Here is a 23,326-nt window from a genome sequence, read left to right on the forward strand (position 1 = left end):
TAGCAGTAGTGGGTTTGTATTGTACCTTAGTTACTGGACTGTTCTTATCTCAACCTGTGGGATTTACATTCTCTTGATACTCCTCGCCATCCCTCTGGGAGCAGGGTGGAAGAAAGGGGAGAGTGAGCGAGTGGCTGCGTGGCTCTGAATTACTGGCTGGGCTTAAACCATGACAAGCAGTCAATGCTGAAACTCCTTTTATACACCTATGACAGGGTTATTCATCAAAGACAAGACACCAAATCAGGGAGCCAGAGGACAAAAGAGGAAGAAAAAGCCAGATACATGAACAGTGTGTGGTTTCTTTGTCATGTTACTTTATGTAACTTCACAGAACTGTTGCCATAGGAACATTATGCAGGGTACACTTATAGATTGGCTTTATGGGGTTTTCCATGTACCAAAATATTTCTTCAAGTATTTACTGAAACATTAACCTTTCTCCTTTGGATTTTGATTTAGTGTCACACACAGTAAAAAGCTACTGATGAGCTCCCAGCTTGCTGCCTGGTGGTGGAAGCTTTTAACACCAAAGGAGAAAGAAAGCCTTCTGCATTCTTGTTTAGGCAGATGAAATCCCAAGTTACTGATCTTCTCTGGGTCACAGCGACAGCATCATCTCCCCTACCACTGAAAGGAAGATCTAATTTCTTGAGCATCAAATACACTCTGAAAGCTGTCAGTTCACATGACATATTGCATGTTAAATAACTCCAGTAAAACTCAAGTAAAAATCCATTTTAACTTTGCTGTATTTATATACTATATAAATTTTACATGCTATATATTTACAGTGGGGCAAGTGCTTTTTATCTTTAAAAAAACAAAGATCAAACTTTAGACATCTCTGAACAACACAGCTTGTATAAACCAGACAGATTATTCAGATGAACTGTATTTAATACAGGTTCCCCACTCATCTCCTGATGCAGGACCAGTGAATAAGTGCATCACAGTTTGATAGCATTTAATAACAAAAATTAAAATCACAGTATGAATTTGTCTTTAGCTAGCCACTTTAGAGAGACAAAACCAGACAACTGAGACTTCAGACAAGTGACAGTATATTAAGAAAATGTAATAAAAACATACGGAAGAGTATTACAAATCATCTTGAGAAATACATTCAAAACTGCATATCTGTTGTTTCACAATGCTGAGAACCAGATGATTTTCTTCCAGATCTTGAATATAACTCGTATATGAAGTACATTAGATCCTAGTGTCCGACAGAACAGGAAAGAAAATGAAGCTCTTGCAAAAAAATTCTACTTGAGAAATATTAAATAAGTCTTTAAATTAAATATACAGACTGTCAGTTGCAATTTTTGTAATCCCTGGTTGCTCTTGCACCAGGTGTCTAACTTGGAGTAACATTACATGAATAACATAAAGTCAACCTGAGCCTGTAATAAGCAGCATTTGAGATGGTCTATTCCAGGGCCTTATCTCACACGTGTGAGAACATAATGTGGTAGTTTACAATGTTCAGCAGTTGTAAAAAGTTTCCACCCTTTTGGATTATCTTAAAAAACAAAGTCTCAAGTTAAAAACTAAAAAAAAAGTCTTTCATGGTAAAATTCTGTACAGAAATGTTAAGCACCACTTATGATTGGATTTTGTCTTGATGGTAAATGTTTCAATAATAAATTCTAAGTTTTGATGGTCAATATTGGTAATGTCGAGTTCCATGTAAAGAGTCATCGTTTTTGAAGGTAAAGGGTTGATGATGTTGAAGGTAAAAAGTCGGGACTGAGGGTGAGAAGTAGTTGATTTTGTTGGTAGGATTAGGTTGGGTATTGAAGGATTCCATCAGTGAGCTTTGCATCTGAAAGACAAAAGAAAGCAATGTCACTCCCTGTCATGATGTTCAATGTCAAACCCTGTCACAAGCCCTTTCCATCCTTATTAATTTACTGGGGAGTCCTGGTGAAAAGGCACAACCTAACAATTCCTTCTCAGCTGTTGTCTGTCCCTAGCCTGTTTGAGAGGTTCCAGGCTCTTTAAAAACACACTGCTGTGGTGGCCTTTTTTGAGAGAGATTCCATTATCCAGAAATTCCTACTTGGGACCCATTTATTTAATATTTTTAAAGACGGACCTTCCACAAGAGGAAGTCTGTTAACATCTATGGACTTGAGGAAATACTGAAATTCTGCTTTTCACTGCCCTCCTCATATTCCACTTGTGTTGCAAGCAGTGGATCAAAGTGGGGTTCTATCACTGTGTTTATCGGTTAACATCTCTTACACCTACACAGATAGCGCACTAATCGTAATGCCCCTGACCTGTGTAGTGGGGTGCAAGGCATTTAATTTCTTCCTATACTTTTGACTGGTTTAGAAATAACCAGAGTTGGCCACCTGCTGGCAGGAGCATTCACTAAAGCCAAAACAGTCCTAGAGTAGATGAATTGTTTCCGATTGCAAAACAGCTCTCCCTCAGCCCACTTCTCTGTATTTTTAAGCCTATGCTAACGAAAAACAACCAGAAGGAAATAAACCAGTGGCAGGCATTTAACATACTCTCCAGGTCTTAAGTTGCAAGCTTCCTCTGGGGGGTTAACAACTGCGTTTAGGAGAAGACTGAGCTATATCTGGAAGCATAGTTCAGTATTATCATCAACTGACGTTCATCTGAATAAGCAGTCAGCTCCGTATCTATGTGGTGAAACAGCTGAACATAGTATTTTATTTAAATCAATTACCCTGGAAGTCTTTTTGGGGAAGATGGTGCTTTACTACAATATTACTAGACCGGAAGTCTCATGTCATCATCTACCACTTGCACTACTGTATAAAAGCATTTAAGGGTTGTTCCAACTGTAACAAGTGTCTTTGTGAGTAAAAAGGAGTCCTGCAAACACCCTGTGGCTTTTTACCGTTCACATACTTACTGGATGGGATGAAGCCGTATTTCTTGTTGTCACCTGCCCCAGAAGGCTTCCTGTCCTTGTATGTTTTTTCACTGCCCTGGCCTCTGTATTGCTCACATAAATAGTTGCCTGAAAAAATGGGCACTCTCTTCTTCTCCTGCGTCGTCTTCTCGAGACGAGAATCTAAATATTCTGAGAAGTCTTTCAGTTTCCTGATATGTTTCTTCTTTTTCTTCTTTTTCTTCCGTTTGCGATTGTCATTGTCAATGCGGAACACAAGGCCATCCAAATCCTGAAGTCTGAGGGAAACATGCAGGTTAAAAATAGGAAAACGGATGCAGCATTTGATGCATGTGTGGAATGTTACTTATTTTATCACAGGTGATGGCTTGCTGTGTGTCAGTTATTTTGTAGTAATTTCTGCACATCTGACTTTAGATGCAACAAACATTAGCCTTCAGACTGAATGACAGTAAGTCTTGGTTTGTACACAAATCCTTACAGGGGCTAATTGTGGAATATGTGGAATTAAAAATATATAATTGTTGCAACCTAATCAGGAACAGTGCGCAGATGTGGTTCTGTCCTGGGTTCAGCACACTGGGTTTAAACCACAAGAGGTTCTTAACTTTCTGCTCGAGATCTAGCGTTCTAACGCTATTCAGCAACATCCTTCCTATGTTTGCTTGACCAACCTAATGACCAGCCTAATGACCAACCTGTAGTCAGATTATCCTACAAAAATCACTTATAAACAATGGGAAAAAGGCAGGCATGGGAAACATTCAGAAAAGAGTTAGGAAAAGAATGGCGGATTATGCTGGAATTCCTGCTTACTTGTAATCCTTCTCTCGATATTTATCTTTGGACTTCTTTTTCTTCTTGACCTTCTTATCTTTTTTCATTCTTTGGTCATCTATCTTGCGGCATTTCTTTTCCACTTCAGCTTCGCTTCCTTCTGCGTCGCCATATTTCTTCTTGCCAAGCCTCAGTTTCTCATTTTCCCAGAAAGAGTTGTCAAATTGTGCATGAGCTGAGGCAGGTGGAGGTGCGTGCCCTTCCCGAGAGTGTTTTTCAGACTGCTGCAGAGGTAGTGAACAATGACGGAAGTTCTCTCTGTGGCTACTCAAGTGATGGGCTCCTTCCTCTCTGGAGTGAGTGTTGTGAGCCCATCTGCTCTTGCAGTGATAATCCCTATGTGATTTGTAGAATTGACTCAATTTGTCAAAGGCTTTATCAAAATGAGACGACTTCCTCTCTCTACCATCTCCTGTTCCATGAACAGAGTAATAATCCTTGTAATATCTGCATTTTTCCCATCTCCGTAATTCATCTTGGTAGTATCTTTCCCTGTTCCAAGTCCTCTCTCCTTTGGAATGGTAATACCTATTCCTGTCTTGTTCCGTTCTTTCTCTGCTGCGGGATTTATAACGAGAGTATTTTCCTGAGCTTTTGCCATTATTTGGACTGTTTCTTTCATTATAGGAAGGTCTGTACTTGCCTTTATTGCAATAATCCTGCTTATGATGATATTGCTTATTTGTTTCCATGCTGCGAGAGCGCCTCCTTTTGTAGGAACGATCATCCGCTTTGCTCCTGCTTTGCTTCTGGTCTTTACTGTCAGAGTATTGTCTCTTCTTTCGGTAGTGCTCTTTGTCAGTTTTTTTGGAGTCATGTATCTTCTCCTCGTATTTTTGCCTATTATCCTCTTCGCATTTTTTATTATTCACCCCCTCATTTTGTCTGGAGAATTGACTCTCCAGAACTTTATCCAGCTTTGTAATAGAAGAGTCATTAACAGGTGGTACCTCTACGTAGTTATTAGAAATGTCCTTTGTATCTTGGCATTTATCTGTAACACCTAGACATGCAAGTTTTTTAGGACTACATTCAATGTCAGACTTCACAGAGGAAGTTTGCCATAATTTCTCTTCACTCTCGGGAGACCCTTTCATATACGAAGGATCTCCTTTTGCAAAGAGTACAGGTTCGTTTGGTCTTCCTGGTTTGTCTTTGTCTCTACTTTCTTCAGACTCACAATGCCCAAGGTATTCATCTTCAGTATCCAAGGATTTTTTCCTGACCTTGTGCTGACCGTTGATACTGGGATGTACATTATCAGCATTTGTTATAACACTTTCAGCAACGTCTTCGGTAGCAATGGTTTCAGTGGTTTCAGAGTCTGATACAGTAAAAGTACTTTCAATCTCACAGCCAAGGTCGGAAAGAGGCATCCTGGATTGTTCATAGGCAAACACTGTTTCCGTCACTACGGTTTCCATAAGATGATCACCCTCAGACTTCTGAGGTGCAGGGACACTGCACAAAACAAAAACACATTTTTCACTTGAAAAAGTTCCCCTAAAAGATAAATGTTAGGAGCAAAAATCCCTTGAAGTAAAAGATTTGGTGGCTACTGGTAAACTCTGTATGTTTCTAAACTCCCTTACACAGTTTGAAAACTGTAGCTTTCTAAAGGGACTCTGTAAGGCAGTCCCTTTAGAAACCGACTCTTACACATTCAGCAGTGCCCAGAGAAGATGGAGAAGATGTTTTTCTTCTCTTGAGCTTGCAAGTAGTACATTAAAACCCACACCAAACACATTTGTCTCCCTCTGCTCACTGCTCTGCATCGTATCAGTAGCCAAAACCACTACCTTCGCTCTCCCCAAACTAGAAAAAAGTCAACTCATTCATTTCCCTCTCTCCACAAAATGGGAGGGCACGAGGTGGGAATTTACATTGGAAAAGAAATCCAATTTTAAAAAAAAGTAAAATTATCCTATGAAGAAACAGAACCATTCTGGGAGGCATCTGCTTTCATTAATATCAGAATAACACATGTTCAGTGCTGACATCTGCAACCCTACACGTACAGTGTGGAATTTGCTGTACTGTGTAAAGCTTTCTATTAAATAGTACTAGTTGATGGGTAAAACAATGATAAACTTGTATGAAATCTTGTTTTCATCAGAGTGTACTCAATTTACCTTGTTTTCTCTGACAACCTGTTCTGGTGGCTGTAGGCCAGGGATTCTAAGATTATTTCTTGAGGAATCGGCGACTCAGCTACAGGTATCTACAATTAAAACGCAGACGTTAACAGACAAAAAAAATACTACCTTTAGAAGAAAACTGTTTTCAAAATTTCCTCATTAGTTATTAAACAAGATCACTTTGCCTTACATGCACCATTGCTATTTCACACATCACCCCTTCCCCCCCAGTATATTTATGAAACTTATGAAGTACTATCTCAGGTGAAATTTTCTGAAGTTGACATGTTCTCACATGCCAGTTCAGCTCTGCAAATTCTAATGCGACAACAGCACAAAGTGTTAACGATGAAGTTTAAATTTGTGCTGTCTGTTTTCACAGTGTTTCACATGACTTAGGAACATTTTAATGCTCTTGAATAGTAAACACACCATAGGTGAGGAGTTCTAGATGGAACAAACAACTCACTGGTTCAAGCAATCCATTTGTTTTGGCAAAGAATATCTCAGAAGGTTTAGCATGTTGGACTTGGCAAGTAAAATCATCAAGTTTCAGTCCATTTTGTTTAGATCCATTATCTAAACTAATAGCCTCATTTAGTGAATCGTTTTTTGGCAGCACATGATGGGATCTCTCTTCTTCAGCACTCTCACAGAAAGAACGGGAATTCTGCAATGTGCCGACTACCTTCCCTATTACAATTCCGTTGGAAGATATGTTGCAATTCATTTTAAACACGCCATTCGACGCCTTAGATTTTCCTGAAGACTCTGGACTGGAAGCGACTGTAGCATCAGACCCGAGCGTAGGACTTCCATTCACTGCTGGCTCTACAAACATTTCATCAGGAACTTCCTGTTTGGAAATGTTAGCAGTAACTGCCACTGTAGATGCATTTGAGGTAGACTCTGCTCTGAGAGAATTTGTAATTGTGGAGGAAGGAACAGCCTTGCTGAGATCCTCATTCTCCAAAGCGCTGGTAAGACAGTCAGGTTGTGACACAGTCTGACACTCAGGCAATTTGTTACGAATACTGATAGTGATCTTCTGGGCTTTTGATGGATCCGTAGTTGAAGGCCTGGTAATTGCCCAGTTTTGAATGCAAGCTGTTGATGGAGCTGAAGATGGCCTTTTTATGGTGATACCAATAGGATTTGTATCCTCTTTTAGGGGTCCATTTCCATTTAAGCGACTTGAATTCTGTATTTAAAAAGAAAAGATTGCAAGATGAATATGTGCAATCACACCGCACTTATTAAAACATTAAATTCTCCTACTAAATATTTCTACAAATTGCCTCACCACCTAAGAAGAAAAACACGCCACTTCCAATATAAACCTAAGTCCAACAAGTGTGTTTCATTCATGCTGCTTTTGGTTTACTGCATCTTGGTATCAAATGAGCCTCATTTTCTGAAACCAACTCAAAGAACTTAACATTCACTAAAGCGCTTCCCAAATATGTTTATTTTCCCCTTTAAACGTTCCCTGAAAACACTGCAATAATTGGTCTTGTACCCAGGACCAAGAAAAATCGTTTTCACTATCTCAGCTAAACTAACACTGAAAAAGAGTGATCTGTTGCATGATGGTTGTGAAGAAAGCTGCAGTGTGGGAGGGAAAATAAAATTCAGATGCTCTAAAACTACAAGCTCCCAAACCACATCAAAAGAAAGCAACATTATCAATTTGGTGCCATTATTTGCTCCCTGCAAATTACCTTAATCATATGAGGAGGAAGCCGTGGTCCCATAAATCCAGCCTGCTTACTATTAGGTCCCCGCTGACCAAGGAATGAACGGGGATAAGAAGTTGCTGGTAAGTAAAAACCACGTTCTCCAAGTGTCAGATCGTAGCGCCTTGGAAAAAAAACAGTGATATCACTTTAGAGTTTTTCTTTCAATCTATTCTTGGATTAAAACCCCATCTATAATTTTATAAGAACAGATGATGTGACACAGAAGCCACATACAAAGGACTCAACCAAGACTACAAACTAAAAAAGACAGACAATGGTCTCCCTACAATGACTATTCTTGTCAGAGCAACAACTCACCCTTACTATGGTGTTATTTCTCCTCTTCTAAATTACCCCGCTACATAGAGCGGATACAGAGCAATGTACACAAGCACACCAGTTTAAGGCCAAGCAATGAAAGACAGTAAATGACAGCGGTAAGTTCAGGTTAGACAGAACTGAATTACAGAAACAGTAAACTTTTCCTAGGACAGAAAGAAAAACACTTGGAAAAAAAGAAAAGTATCAGTAACAGGAAAGTAAATATATTCTGAACAGATTCAGTAGTCGGTATTACCTGATATAAAAAAGTAAATAAGCTTGCTGATTGAGAACCGTTTTGATATCAGAACGCTCCACTATGGCATCATTCATTCGATACCAAAATCCATTGCCGGCCTGCAAACAAAAGACAGTGGCGTCTTCAGACAAAATGCATGATGTCCAAATGACATCACAGGCGGAACACTACAGCACGAAACGTACCAAACAAATCAAACGGAACACATCATTCAACCTTTCTCCATCAAAATGGTGGTTGCCAGTAACATTGATTTTCTTTGTTTATTTTACCCTGTTAGAAATCAAGCTGATACCCACCTTTATGAAGCAGATATAGTGTCCTGCATTGCAGTTGAAACCAGAATGAACAAGAACTGCATATAAAGCGTAGATGAGTGGTTCTCCCATTGATTGGGACATATACGCTCGAAGATCCAAATATTCAGGGTATTTCACATCCTAAACACAGAACAGGAAGATTCAAAAATTATCCTGAAACACTTCAAGGAACAGCCTAACAAAAACCCTTCTCAAAACACAGGCTAGGATCACACAAATATAGTCTTGATTCATTTAAAAATACCTATTCTCAGAAACAATATTTCATAGTTGGAGCTGCAGAGAACTGTTTTCTGCAGAATTAGCTCTAAGAGTGAGGTATACTCTTATGGTTACTGTAAGCCATAGTTGTTAGATTGACTTTTCTTAGACTATTGTTATTAGTCAATGGTTACAGCCTGCAAATATTAACAAGTTTTAAATGATATTTTCTTGGGGAAATCTCCCATTCCAAGAAGATAAAGCTGCTTTACAGCTGCAAATATACCTTGTTGATCTTGCCACCAGTAAAATTTGCAAATCTTTTCAGTGATATTGTAAGAACTTTGGAGGAGCGATGTATTGTGTACCTCTTGGAGTCAGGAACCATGTTTTTACACCTTAAAAATAAGCACAGACAAATGTTTAACAGCAAAATTCCTCACCCTCCCAAAACTCAAACAAGTTTTCATCTCTCGCACAGGCTTATGAACCCATATGCTGCACTTCACATTTGTTAATAGACAGAAGGTAACAGCATGTAAGCGGACAGCTCTACAAAACAAAGGGCTTACAACATAATCCTTTAACACAGAACACTAGGACCTTCAGCCAGCTGATGTTGCCTCCCACCCCAAATCGTTGTCCTTAGCTCCGTGCTTCAGCTCACCACTACTTAGCAGACATCCCCTTTAACTTCTGGCCAGACGAATATTTCTGTGTGCAACCTCACACTGACGAAGGCTAATAAACCCCAGCGCAGGCAGCAGTAGGAATAAAAGTCTAATATGAGCTAATGGCCACAATTCTTCTATTTCCAAATATTCATGTGACACATTAAATGCCTTCTCTTGGACTCAGATGGAATTAGTAGGAATCTTACTTGCTACACTTATAGCTGTTTTCTCCGTCCAGTTGTTCAGGTTTCACAAATTGTTCTAGAGCCTTAGTGATAGACGTAACGGTCTGGATGAATAAGAAGGTAGAGCACTAAGTCACTGGAAATGCAAAATTTCAAACAATTCCTGGTATAACTACGAGAGAACCTTGCTAGTTCATCCTCAAGTGACCTACTGTCAACCGGCAACCACTGTGAAGGAGGCAGAAACCTCAGAGTACGCCGAGCATTTACCTCCTGTGGAAACGATGCTACTTTGAAATAAAAGATAAAGTTTGCAGTGCCACAGACACCATCTGTACTATGCTACGGCATCAATAATGAGAACAAGCAAACCCATCAGCCTAACGATGGATGTATAGATGCTGAAGCAGAATAATCGAGAAATGTGAGAATATAGGTGTTTGTGTAGATGTGATTACTGTTTTTACAGGTTAAACCCACTGCAAACATGGAGAGCATCTAGATGCATTCCACACAAGACCAAAGCCCAATCCACCCCCACTCAACACCAAGCTCTTTCCTTTTAGCAGTGTATATTTTTAAGTAAAATGCCTTCATTTGGAAAGCTTTACAGGTCTTCATACAGCTCGACCCATATTCACAAAACATCTTACCTTTATATCCAAAGTAATATCAAGGAATGGTTCATACGTATCAGAAACGGCTTTGCAGTTCAAGCATTTTACTGGAATCAAAATACAAATGCTTAACACTGACTGGACAAATTTAAAGTCTTCATACATATTATTTCAGTCAAAGCACAAAGTCCTTTACTACAGACAAACAGACACAGACCAGTTCAAAGGACAGGAAGATTTTGAACAAGTACCTCGGGATCTTAGGTATCCTCCAAATATTTGATAAATAAGTGTGGTGGCTTGAGAAGATATGTCCAACCTGGAAAGAAATGATAAATCAGACCTCGGATGATGCAAGGCTCAGATTTAACTCTTCAAACAGTTTTTACCAAGGACAGTCATTTTAATGTAGTATAGTAAAGAAAGGAGGAAAAGGGGCTAGAGAACATCTAAGGGTTAAATAATTTGTTTATGCTTACTTGGTGCTTCCATTCAAGCAAGCTTTCTGCAAAGCATCAACAGTGAAGGACAAGAATTCATGTGCATCCTCTTGACTGCCGTAATGGAAATGCTTTCCTATTCCTAATAAATAAGAAGGTGGTTATATTTATCTCCTAGAAAATGAAAGAAAACTCACGTTTCTAAAAGTATCAAAATCACTTCTATGCCTGAAATAGTGCTTTGAAAAGTTACCAAATGTATGAAAAGAAAACCATCTGAAATGACTTACTTTTAAGGCCATTGATAACAGATGTAGGTTTGATAGCATTGTTAGAGCAACACAGGACCTGGTTAATGTGAGCTTCCAATGTACACATCATACAGAAGCCTTTTTCATGACCTGAAGAGTGAAAGAAGCAACATTCTAGCCAAATATGCATTGCTACAAAAAACACAAACCTCAACCTTATGAATTAGTAGTTTTTAAGCTACAGGTACAATGTCCTCTCTTCATGTACATTCTCTTCTCCTAAGGTGTAAATATCCCAAGAGTTTTGTGACATTTTATTATGCAATCCTGTACAGAATTTAAATGACGACTAAGTATGTATTAAAATGCATTTTCTGATGAACATTTTCAGTATTGCAATGACTTTTTTTTTTTTTTTTTGCAGACTGATATGAATGTGAACTCTACAGGCTGCAGAATGTATGACAAAACACTACTGACATTGATGAATCAGTGGTACCAAGAAGTGCAAGGGTGTGAAAAGCAGCCAATAAAGTATTCCCGGAGAAATGTGAGATTACAAAAGCATTCATAAGCCATGAAGCACTTTTGTATCAGTTCTTCCCTTCTGAAAATCTGTTTATTTAACCGGGTGAGGATGCCTGCCCAGAAGCATGAAGGAAATGCCTTGGGAGTTAATTTGCTGTATTTAGATGAAGTTCTTCTATCCGGCAGGAATAACTATTGAGAGTAACGTATAACTAAGGCTATTGTAGCAGGAAATGTAGTATTTCTTAGCATTAAAAAGATGCGACATCCTAATCAGCTATTTGTGGTGCTCAGTGAATCTCTTTTAATTTACCAAAGCTAACGGAACAATGTTCTTGTGTGTGATGATATTTCATTCCGAATGTTCTTTGTAAGAGGATTAAGAGGGAGTGAAACTGGCCCAAACTTTCCACTGTTCACAAGGCCAGTAAAACAAAGTGGCTTGTGAAAATATCAGGCAAGTAGGTACTACCCATGCGGGCAAAGAAAAAAACTCTCAACCTTTTTTTTTCCCTTTTACTATTGGGCTTTAAGTCCAGGGGTAGCTACTCAGACAGACTGGCGGCTCAGTGGCCTAAAGCAGCACCTGTTAGAGGTTGGCCGTGCTGAGGAAAAGCCCTCTGGGGACGACAAACTTCTCCCTTCCTCTTGCACTGAAACGCGTGCAGTTCTTCTGCTCCTGGTTTTCAGTGCTGCCCTTTGCAGCTGCAGGGGCCAGCCAGAGCCAGGCAGGTGGCTTCGCTCAGCATCTGAACTGTGTGGCTGCTTCCATCAGCCACGGTGCCGGTGCCAGTGCAGTGCAGGCAGAGAAATGCACGGGAAACTTCAGCTCAGCCGGACTGACTTAAAACTGACACTATTCTGACAAAATAAGCTTTACGTTGCTTCACATTTTGAACCGGTTTAAACTGGTACAAAACAGAACCTCTGTCAACTGAGCAGCATTTATAGTGCTTTCTAGTGTTTGAAAACAATGCGTATTTTTAAGATGTAGTACATACCTATGTAGATATGCTGGCTGGAAAAGCTAGGTCTCTTGTAGACCAAATCCTACAAACTAAGACTTTTGGCTTACAAATTCCTTTTCTGTATTTTCTTGTAAAATGTTTCTAGCTACAGTTTGAATAGAAAATGTAAATGCTGCACAGATAGGGACTGATTGAAGTATTACTTGGTGTACACAAGTGATTTGCATGACATACTCTGTATCGATCATTGTTAAAAATGTGATGTTTGATGTAAATCCACTGCAATAGTAACGCTGTCATTTATCAGGAGGACCTGTTGCTTCAGCCTGGAGACTTTCTCTAAAATAAAGTGTGAAACTCTACTGTTGCATAGCTCCTCATTTACCAGGAATACATGGGAGGTGCGTGCTGATTTAGTTAAGATCTGATTTTGCAACTGCTCTTGTAAGTAAAAGGCCTCTTTGCCTACCTTTAAGCACACTGATTTAAATTGACAGGTTGAATTTTTCAGAGAGAAAACTCCTCAGCTGCAAAATCGGTTGTTTTTGTAAGGCTGAACACTCATAGCTGTGTTGCTATGAATGTTACTCCATTAAGAGCTGCTTTCCCACCCTAAATTAAGGAGGGATTTTGCCCGTTGCCTTCCATGAGCTTCAGTCAAATATAAGGCAAGTGGGGGAACAACTCAGATCTCTTCTCCTCAAGTCGATTCATTAGACCAGACAGATTAGTCAGATGAACTGTATTTCACAGAGGTTCCCACTCACTGGTCTCCTGATGCAGGACCAGTGACTATGAAGTGCATCACAGTTTGACAGCATTTAATAATCAAAATTAAAATCACAGTATGAATTTGTCTTTAGCTAGCCACTTTAGGGAGACAAAACCAGACAACTGAGACTTCAGACAAGTGACGGTATATTAAGAAAATGGAATTAAAACAGATGGATTTTGCCTTGACGGTAAAAGTTTCAACAATAAATTCTAAGTTTCGATAGTATCGATAAAGTCCAGTTTGAAGACAAAGAGTCATAGTTTCTTTCGGCAAAGAGTCGTCGGTTTTGATGGTAAAGCCAGGTTTGATGGTAAACAGGTTTGATGATAAAGAGTCAGTTTTGATGGTAAAGCCAGATTCGATCGTAAGCAGGTTTGGTGGTAAAGCCACCTTCCATGGTAAACAGTCACGTTTGATGGTAAACAGTCACGTTTGATGGTAAACAATCAGGTTTGGTGGTAAAGAGTCAGTTTTGATGGCAAAGCAAGGTTCGATGGTAAACAGGTTTGATGGTAAAGAGTCATTCTTGATGGTAAACAGCCAGGTTCGATGGTAAACCATCAGGATTGATGGTAAAGACTCAGTTTTGATGGTAAGAAGTAGTTGGTTTTGTTGGTAGGTTTAGTTCAGGCACTGAAGGATTCCATCAGTGAGCTTTGCATCTGAAAGACAAAAGAAAGCAATGTCGCTCCCTGGCATGACATTCAGCATCAAACCCTGTCTCAGTGGTTTGGTTTCTGAACGAGAAGTCTCAAGCCTGCATGCAGCTCCGTCTGCCCTGTGATTACAAGATCCGACAGACTCGAGAAGGTGGCTAATCTAAGGTAACCTAATCAAGAACATTGCGCAGATGTGGTTCTGTCCTTCGTTCAGCAGGCTGGGATTAAACCACGACAGGTTCTTCGCTTTGTGCTCCAGATCTAGCATTCTAATGCTATTCAGCAACATCCCTCCTATGTTTGCTTGACCAACCTAATGACCAGCCCAATGACCAACCCGTAGTCAGATTATCCTATATAAATCACTTAGAAACAATGGGAAAAAGGCAGGCATGGGAAACATTCAGAAAAGAGTTAGGAAAAGAATGGCGGATTATGCTGGAATTCCTGCTTACTTGTAATCCTTCTCTTGGTATTTATCATCTATCTTGCGGCATTTCTTTTCCAGTTCACCTTCTCTTCCTTCTGCGTTGCCATATTTCCTCTTGCCAAGCCTCAGTTTCTCATTTTCCCAGAAAGAGTTGTCAAATTGTGCATGAGCTGAGGCAGGTGGAGGTGCGTGCCCTTCCCGAGAGTGTTTTTCAGACTGCTGCAGAGGTAGTGAACAATGACGGAAGTTTCCGCTGTGGCTGCTCAAGTGATGCCATCCTTCCTCTTTGCAGTGAGTGTTGTGAGCCCATCTGCTCTTGCAGTGATAATGCCTACGTGATTTGTAGAACTGACTCAATTTATGAAAGGCTTTATCAAAATGAAAGGACTTCCTCTCTCTACCATCTCCTTTTCTATGGACAGAGTCATAAGTCTTGTAATATCTGCATTTTTCCCAACTCCGTGCTTCGACGGTATGTTTCCATGCTCCAGGTTCTCTCTCCTTTGGAACGATAATACTGATTCCTGTCTTGTTCCGTTCTTTCTCTGCTTCGGGATCTGTAACGAGAGTATTTTCCTCAGATTTTGCCATTATTTGGACTGTTTCTTTCATTATAGGAAGGTCTGTACTTGCCTTCATTGCAATAGTCCTGCTTAGCATGATATTGCTGATTTGTTTCCATTCTGTGAGAGCACCTCCTTTTGCAGGAACAATCATCCACTTTGCTCCTGCTTTGCTTCTCCTCGTCAATGTCAGAGTATTGTCTCTTCTTTCGGCAGTGCTCTTTGTCAGTTTTTTTGGAGTCGTGTATCTTCTCCTCGTATTTTTGCCTGTTATCCTCTTCGCATTTTTTATTATTCAACCCCTCATTTTGTCTAGAGAATTGACTCTCCAGAACTTTATCCAGCTTTGTAAGAGAAGAGTCATTAACAGGCGGTACTTCTGCGTAGTTATTATTTTCCGTCACTACGGTTTCCATCAGACGATCACCCTCAGACCTTTGAGGTGCAGGGACACTGCACAAAACAAAAACACATTTTTCATTTGAAAAAGTTCACCTAAAAGATAAATGTTAGGAGCAAAAATCCCTTGAAGTAAAAGATTTGGTGGCTACTGGTAAACTCTGTATGTTTCTAAACTCCCTTACACAGTTTGGAAACTGTAGCTTTCTAAAGGGACTCTGTAAGGCATCAGCAGCCAAAACCACTACCTTCGCTCTCCCCAAACTAGAAAAAAGTCAACTCATTCATTTCCCTTCTCTCCACAAAATGGGAGGGCACAAGGTGGGAATTTACAGTGGAAAAGAAATCCAATTGTAAAAAAAAGTAAAATTATCCTATGAAGAAACAGAACCATTCTGGGAGGCATCTGCTTTCATTAATATCAGAATAACACATGTTCAGTGCTGATGTCTGCAACCCTACACATACAGTGTGGAAAGCTTTCTATTAAATAGTACTAGTAGATGGGTAAAACAATGATAAACTTGTATGAAATCTTGTTTTCATCAGAGTGTACTCAATTTACCTTGTTTTCTCTGACAACCTGTTCAGGTGGCTGTAGGCCAGGGATTCTAAGACTATTTCTTGAGGAATCGGTGACTCAGCTACAGGTACCTACAATTAAAACGCAGACGTTAACAGACAAAAAAAATACTACCTTTAGAAGAAAACTGTTTTCAAAATTTCCTCATTAGTCATTAAACAAGATCACTTTGCCTTACATGCACCATTGCTATCTCACACATCACCCCTTCCCCCCCAGTATATTTATGAAACTTATGAAGTACTATCTCAGGTGAAATTTTCTGAAGTTGACATGTTCTCACATGCCAGTTCAGCTCTGCAAATTCTAATGCGACAACAGCACAAAGTGTTAACGATGAAGTTTAAATTTGTGCTGTCTGTTTTCACAGTGTTTCACATGACTTAGGAACATTTTAATGCTCTTGAATAGTAAACACACCATAGGTGAGGAGTTCTAGATGGAACAAACAACTCACTGGTTCAAGCAATCCATTTGTTTTAGCAAAGAATATCTCAGAAGGTTTAGCAGGTTGGACTTGGCAAGTAAAATCATCAAGTTTCAGTCCATTTTGTTTAGATCCATTATCTAAACTAATAGCACAATTTAGTGAATCATTTTTTGGCAGCACATGATGGGATCTCTCTTCTTCAGCACTCTCACAGAAAGAACGGGAATTCTGCAACGTGCCGACTACCTTCAGTATTACAGTTCCGTTGGAAGATACGTTGTAATTCATTTTAAACACGCCATTCGACGCCTCAGATTTTCCTGAAGACTCTGGACTGGAAGCGACTGTAGCATCAGACCCGAGTGTAGAACTTCCATTCACTGCTGGCTCTACAAACATTTCATCAGGAACTTCCTGTTTGGAAATGTTAGCAGCAACTGCCACTGTAGATGCATTTGAGGTAGACTCTGCTCTGAGAGAATTTGCAATTGTGGAGGAAGGAGCAGCCTTGCTGAGATCCTCATTCTCCAGAGCACTGGTAAGACAGTCAGGTTGTGACACAGTCTGACACTCAGGCAATATTTTACGAATACTGATAGTGATCTTCTGGGCTTTTGATGGATCCGTAGTTGAAGGCCTGGTAATTGCCCAGTTTTGAATGCAAGCTGTTGATGGAGCTGAAGATGGCCTTTTTATGGTGATACCAACAGGATTTGTATCCTCTTCTAGGGGTCCATTTCCATTTAAACGACTTGAATTCTGTATTTAAAAAGAAAAGATTGCAAGATGAATATGTGCAATCACACCGCACTTATTAAAACATTAAATTCTCCTACTAAATATTTCTACAAATTGCCTCACCACCTAAGAAGAAAAACACGCCACTTCCAATATAAACCTAAGTCCAACAAGTGTGTTTCATTCCTGCTGCTTTTGGTTTACTGCATCTTGGTATCAAATGAGCCTCATTTTCTGAAACCCACTCAAACAACTTAACATTGACTAAAGCTCTTCCCAAATATGTTTATTTTCCCCTTTAAACGTTCCCTGAAAACACTGCTATAATTGCTCTGGTACTCAGGACCAAGAAAAATCGTTTTCACTGTCTCAGCTGAAGTAACACTGGGGGAGTGATATTTAATTATTATTATTACTACTACTATTCTTCTTATCGTCATCATCATCATCAAGAATTAACAGACTCCTCCAAGTGTCTCAAAAGCGTAGCTCTCAGTGCTTTAGAAAGCGCTTTGAGTTGGAAGTATAATGAAGTAGCATGGCTGCACAATTTGGGACTAGCTACTGTTTGAATAATTCTGGCTGTTGCATGATGGTTGTGAAGAAAGCTGCAGTGTGGGAGGGAAAACAATTCATCAGATGCTCTAAAACAACAAGCTACCCCCCCCTCCCATCAAAAGAAAACAACATTATCAATTTGGTGCCATTATTTGCTCCCTGCAAATTACCTTAATCATACGAGGAGGAAGCCGTGCTCCCATAAATCCAGCCTGCTTACTATTAGGCCCGTGCTGACCAAGGAATGAACGGGGATAAGAAGTTGTTGGCAAGCAAAAACCACGTTCTCCAACTGTCAAATCGTGGCGCCTTGGGAAAAAAACAGTGATATCACTTTAGAGTTTTTCTTTCAACCTATTCTTGGATTAAAACCCCATCTGTAATTTTATAAGAACAGATGACGTGACACAGAAGCCACATACAAAAGACTCAACCGAGACTACAAACTAAAAAAACAGACAATGGTCTCCCTACAATGACTATTCTTGTCAGAGCAACATCTCACCCTTACGCCATCTACGGTGTTATTTCTCCTCTTCTAAATTACCCCGCTACGTAGAGCGGATACAGAGCAATGTAACAAGCACACCAGTTTAAGGCCAAGCAATGAAAGACAGTAAATGACAGCGGTAAGTTCAGGTTAGACAGAACTGAATTACAGAAACAGTAAACTTTTCCTAGGACAGAAAGAAAAACACTTGGAAAAAAAAGAAAAGTATCAGTAACAGGAAAGTAAATATATTCTGAACAGATTCAGTAGTCGGTATTACCTGATATAAAAAAGTAAATAAGCTTGCTGATTGAGAACCGTTTTGATATCGGAACGCTCCACTATGGCATCATTCATTCGATACCAAAATCCATTGCCGGCCTGCAAACAAAAGACAGTGGCATCTTCAGACAAAATGCATGATGTCCAAATGACATCACAGGCGGAACACTACAGCACGAAACGTACCAAACAAATCAAACGGAACACATCATTCAACCTTTCTCCATCAAAATGGTGGTTGCCGGTAACATTGATTTTCTTTGTTTATTTTACCCTGTTAGAAATCAAGCTGATACCCACCTTTATGAAGCAGATATAGTGTCCAGCATTGCAGCTGAAACCAGAATGAACAAGAACTGCATATAAAGAATACATGAGTGGTTCTCCCCTTGACTGGGACATATATGCTCGAAGATCCAAATATTCAGGGTATTCCACATCCTAAACACAAAACAGGAAGATTCAAAAATTACCCCGAAACACTTCATGGAACAGCCTGACAAAAACCCTTCTCAAAACACAGGCTAGGATCACACAAATATAGTCTTGATTCATTTAAAAATACCTATTCTCAGAAACAATATTTCGTAATTGAAGCTGCAGAGAACTGTTTTCTGCAGAATTAACTCTAAGAGTGAGGTATACTCTTATGGTTACCGTAAGCCATAGTTGTTAGATTGACTTTTCTTGGACTATTGTTATTACACTTACAGCCTGCAAACATTAACAGCTTTTAAACCGTAGAATCATAGAATAGTTAGGGTTGGAAGGGACCTTAAGATCATCTAGTTCCAACCCCCCTGCCGTGGGCAGAGACACCTCCCACTAAACCATGCCACCCAAGGCTCTGCCCAACCTGACCTTGAACACCGTCAGGGATGGAGCATTCACAGCTTCCCTGCGCAACCCATTCCAATGCCTCACCAGCCTAACAGTAAAGAATTTCTTCCTTATATCCAATCTAAACTTCCCCCGTTTAAAATGATATTTTCTTGGGGAAATCTCCCATTCCGAGAAGATAAAGCTGCTTTACAGCTGCAAATATACCTTGTTGATCTTGCCACCAGTAAAATCTGCAAATCTTTTCAGCGATACGATGAGAACTTTGGAGGAGCGATGTATCGTGCACCTCTTGGAGGCAGGAACCATGTTTTCGCACCTTAAAAACAAGCACAGACAAATGTTTAACAGCAAATTCTTCCCCCTCCCAAAACTCAAACAAGTTTTCATCTCTCGCACAGGCTTATGAACCCATATGCTGCACTTCACGTTTGTTAATAGACAGAAGGTAACAGCATGTAAGCGGACAGCTCTACAAAACAAAGGACTTAGAACATTATCCTTTCACACGGAACACTAGGACCTTCAGCCAGCTGATGTTGCCTCCCACCCCAAATCGTTGTCCTTAGCTCTGTGCTTCAGCTCACCACTACTTAGCAGACATCCCCTTTAACTTCTGGCCAGACGAATACTTCTGTGTGCAACCTCACACTGACGAAGGCTAATAAACCCCAGCGCAGGCAGCAGTAGGAATAAAAGTCTAATATGAGCTAATGGCCACAATTCTTCTATTTCCAAATATTCATGTGACACATTAAACGCCTTCTCTTGGACTCAGATGGAATTAGTAGGAATCTTACTTGCTACACTTATAGCTGTTTACTCCGTCCAATTGTTCAGGTGTCACAAATTGTTTCAGAGCCGCGGTGAGAGACGTAACGGTCTGGATGAATAAGAAGGTAGAGCACTAGGTCACTGGAAATGCAAAATTTCAAACACTTCCTGGTATAACTACGAGAGAACCTTGCTAGTTCATCCTCAAGTGACCTACTGTCAACCGGCAACCACTGTGAAGGAGGCAGAAACCTCAGAGTACGCCGAGCATTTACCTCCTGTGGAAATGATGCTACTTCGAAATAAAAAGATAAAGTTTGCAGTGCCACAGACACCATCTGTACTATGCTACGGCATCAATAATGAGAACAAGCAAACCCATCAGCCTAACGATATAGATGCTGAAGCAGAATAACAGAGAAGTGTGAGGGTATAGGTGTTTGTGTAGATGTAATTACTGTTTTTACAGGTTAAACCCACTGCAAACATGGAGAGCATCTAGATGCATTCCACACAAGACCAAAGCCCAATCCACTCCCACCCAACACCAAGCTCTTTCCTTTTAGCAGTGTATATTTTTAAGTAAAATGCCTTTATCTGGAAAGCTCTACAGGTCCTTATGCAGCTCGAGCCGTATTCACAAAACACCTTACCTCTATATCCAAAGTAATACTGAGGAATGGCTCGTGCCTGTCCGAAACGGCTTTGCAGTTCAAGCATTTTACTGGAATCAGAATACAAATGCTTAACACTGACTGGACAAATTTAGAGTCTTCATACATTTTACTTTAGTCAAAGCACAAAGTCCTTTACTACAGACAAACAGACACACACCAGTTCAAAGGACAGGAAGAATTGTAACAAGTACCTCGGGATCTTAGGTATCCTCCAAATATTTGATAAATAAGCGTAGTGGCTTGAGAAGATGTGTCCCATCTGGAAAGAAATGATAAATCAGGCCTCAGATGATACGAGACTCAGAGTTAACTCTTCAAACAGTTTTTACCAAGGACAGTCATTTTAATGTAGTATAGTAAAGAAAGGAGTAAAAGGGGCTAGAGAACATCTAAGGGTTAAATAATTCGTTTATGCGTACGTGGTGCCTCCATTCAAGCAAGCTTTCTGCAAAGCATCAACAGTGAAGGACAAGAATTCATGTGCATCCTCTTGACTGCCGTAACAGAAATGTTCTCCTATACCTAATAAATAAGAAGGTGGTTATATTTATCTCCTAGAAAATGAAAGAAAACTCACGTTTCTAAAAGTATCAAAATCATTTCTATGCATCAGAGAGTGCTTTGAAGTTACCCAATATATCAAAAGAAAACCATCTGAAATGACTTACTTTTAAGGCCATTGATAACAGATATAGGTTTGATAGCACTATTAGAGAAACACAGGGCCTGGTTAATGTGAGCTTCCAATGTACACATCATACAGAAGCCTTTTTCGTGACCTGAAGAGTGAAAGAAGCAACACAGTCTAGTCAAATAAGCATTGCTACCAAAAAAAGAACAAAACCAAAAAACAATAGCCACGAAAAACACTACTGATATTGATGACACAGCGCTAAGAGAGAATGCGTGCGAATTTCAGCATATTGCTGTTAGGTGAGCTACATGACACAGAGCTAAGAATCCTCTGGGAGAAAGGAAAGGTTAAAGGAAGGTATGTGTAAGTATTTCTGCCCTCCTTTTTGCAACAGGGTTCTTAACTGGAAGCATTTTTATCTATGTCAAAAAAAAACACAGTTAAATTTCTAGGAATAAACACTAAGATGCCAAACCAAAAAGCATGCATGTACCTTTGTCAAAATAGACCTAGAAGGATATGAAAAGAGGCTCCTATGCCAAATCAGTTCAAGCATAGAATGGAAATGTGAAGAACACAAATTCAAAGGCTTAAAAAAATACAAACTTTTAACTAGAATAAAACCAGTCTAAATTTTAATACTGCCCCACACAAATTTCCATTTCAGGTCAGCAGAAATTAGCTCGTAGTGCTTTCTAGGGTGTGGGCTTTTTTAATGGGTCAATAGTGAACATGTCATTTATTGCAGTACTAGCACATGACGCTATCTAGGCTGCAGAGACGAAGACGCTACGATGCCAACATCCTACATTTTACCACCTTTCTACCAGCAGGAAACACAAATGCCAAATGTTCATCAAATGCCTTCCTTTACAACGTACTTCGCTATTCACACAAAGCAAGAAATGCTCTTTATTTGCAACTTTGCCATTGGGCATTAAATGAACAAATGCACTTTATATGCCATTCCGAGCTTCCTGTTAAATAAGCACGGAATCACAGAATCATTTATGTTGAAAAAGACCACGAAGATGGCATTCAAAGCCAGCTTCGACAGGTAAAACGGGAAAGCCACGCATTTTCTCCACAGAATCACTCTTGTTCTTTCACCTTTGCAGCCGCCCAACGTATTTATAATCATGTTAGAAAGTACTCACATGACTTGCTGTGTTCAAGAGACAGCATGTAATTGGCCAGAGGAGGTGTGTACGTCAAACACTGTAAAGTAGCATTAAGGTAACACGTATTGCCCAGATTCCACAGTCCAACTCCAACGTTCAGTGGCTGTTGCCAATCCATGCAGATTTTCTCAGGTGGAAAAAGAATTTTACGTGGTGGGGCAATTCCATCGTTAACGACTGCAAGAAAATCAGATTTCAAAAAATATTTAATGTTTCTCTTTGAAAAAGCATGTTTAAAAGGGAGCATTCTGCAGGAGGACCCAGAAGAACCAGGTCTGCTCCACAACGCAAAACAACATGATGAACAGATTGTAAGAACTAGGATGGAAAAGTAAGGGAGTAACCAGCGGAGCAGGTAACCCTACGGATACCAGACCTCTTCCTGAGCAGGGTTAGCATTCAAAGGCTTGTGAATAATGGAAGCCATAAACACAAAGGTAAAATGTACTTTTCTCTGCACAGCACAGAAGACCTGGCTAAGTCTGTGTATTATAAAAACCTCCTCAAACCCATTGTTGCAAGTAGGTTTTTAAAGATAAAACTACAGGTCTTCCAATACCAGTCCCTTCAGTTGCCTTAGGGGACTCACAAAATTGCAGCCTAGTGCTGAAGGCTTTAGTCATCATCTTGTATCAGTGCAACAAATGAGAACTGTGTTTTCTAACTTTTGGGTATTTTGTTCTGAAGAAAGGAGGGGAAGGACAGAAGACACACTAACTTTGCTCTTCCTGGCCAAAAGGCTTAGGTTTTTCAGAGGCTCTAGAATACACAGAACCTGTCGGTACTTTCTCTGCATCTTCCTCAGGTTGTGACAGGTTTTTAAATATTGAAGATATTCTCTTTAAAGTCATTGTTCGTATCTGTAACAGAGGTAAAAGTTCTGGTTGACTTAAGACTATCAAGAAGCATTCCAGAAGGAAATTCTGTCACTCAGTATCA

General features: G+C 39.9%; 1 protein-coding gene across 1 annotated transcript; it reads right to left on the reverse strand.

Moving 5' to 3' along the window:
• Positions 1-734: 734 nt before the first annotated feature.
• Positions 735-22,509, reverse strand: LOC133279477 (ubiquitin carboxyl-terminal hydrolase 42-like). Its single transcript, XM_061473217.1, has 15 exons — positions 22,364-22,509; positions 10,918-11,028; positions 10,667-10,769; positions 10,439-10,506; positions 10,224-10,294; positions 9,592-9,674; positions 8,998-9,109; positions 8,490-8,630; positions 8,188-8,288; positions 7,593-7,731; positions 6,341-7,072; positions 5,866-5,954; positions 3,713-5,194; positions 2,882-3,174; positions 735-1,828 (listed from the first exon to the last, which is right to left on the reverse strand). The coding sequence occupies exons 1-15, from the start codon at positions 22,503-22,505 to the stop codon at positions 1,788-1,790; spliced, it is 3,708 nt and encodes a 1,235-aa protein (XP_061329201.1). The 5' UTR covers positions 22,506-22,509; the 3' UTR covers positions 735-1,787.
• Positions 22,510-23,326: the final 817 nt, after the last annotated feature.

Source organism: Pezoporus flaviventris, unplaced genomic scaffold (assembly GCF_033815535.1).
Source record: "Pezoporus flaviventris isolate CSIRO_AGI_PZ_B2104156 unplaced genomic scaffold, CSIRO_AGI_Pfla_v1 ptg000078l, whole genome shotgun sequence".
NCBI lineage: Eukaryota > Metazoa > Chordata > Aves > Psittaciformes > Psittacidae > Pezoporus > Pezoporus flaviventris.

Excerpts from the sequence above, each read along its gene's own strand:
- LOC133279477 (XM_061473217.1), bottom strand. The coding sequence starts at position 22,505 with ATGGATTGGCAACAGCCACTGAACGTTGGAGTTGGACTGTGGAATCTG. Across the intron at positions 11,029-22,363 it reads TCTTGAACACAGCAAGTCAT|GTCATGAAAAAGGCTTCTGT; the intron begins GTGAGTACTTTC and ends TTCACTCTTCAG. Across the intron at positions 5,955-6,340 it reads CAAATGGATTGCTTGAACCA|ATACCTGTAGCTGAGTCGCC; the intron begins GTGAGTTGTTTG and ends TTTTAATTGTAG.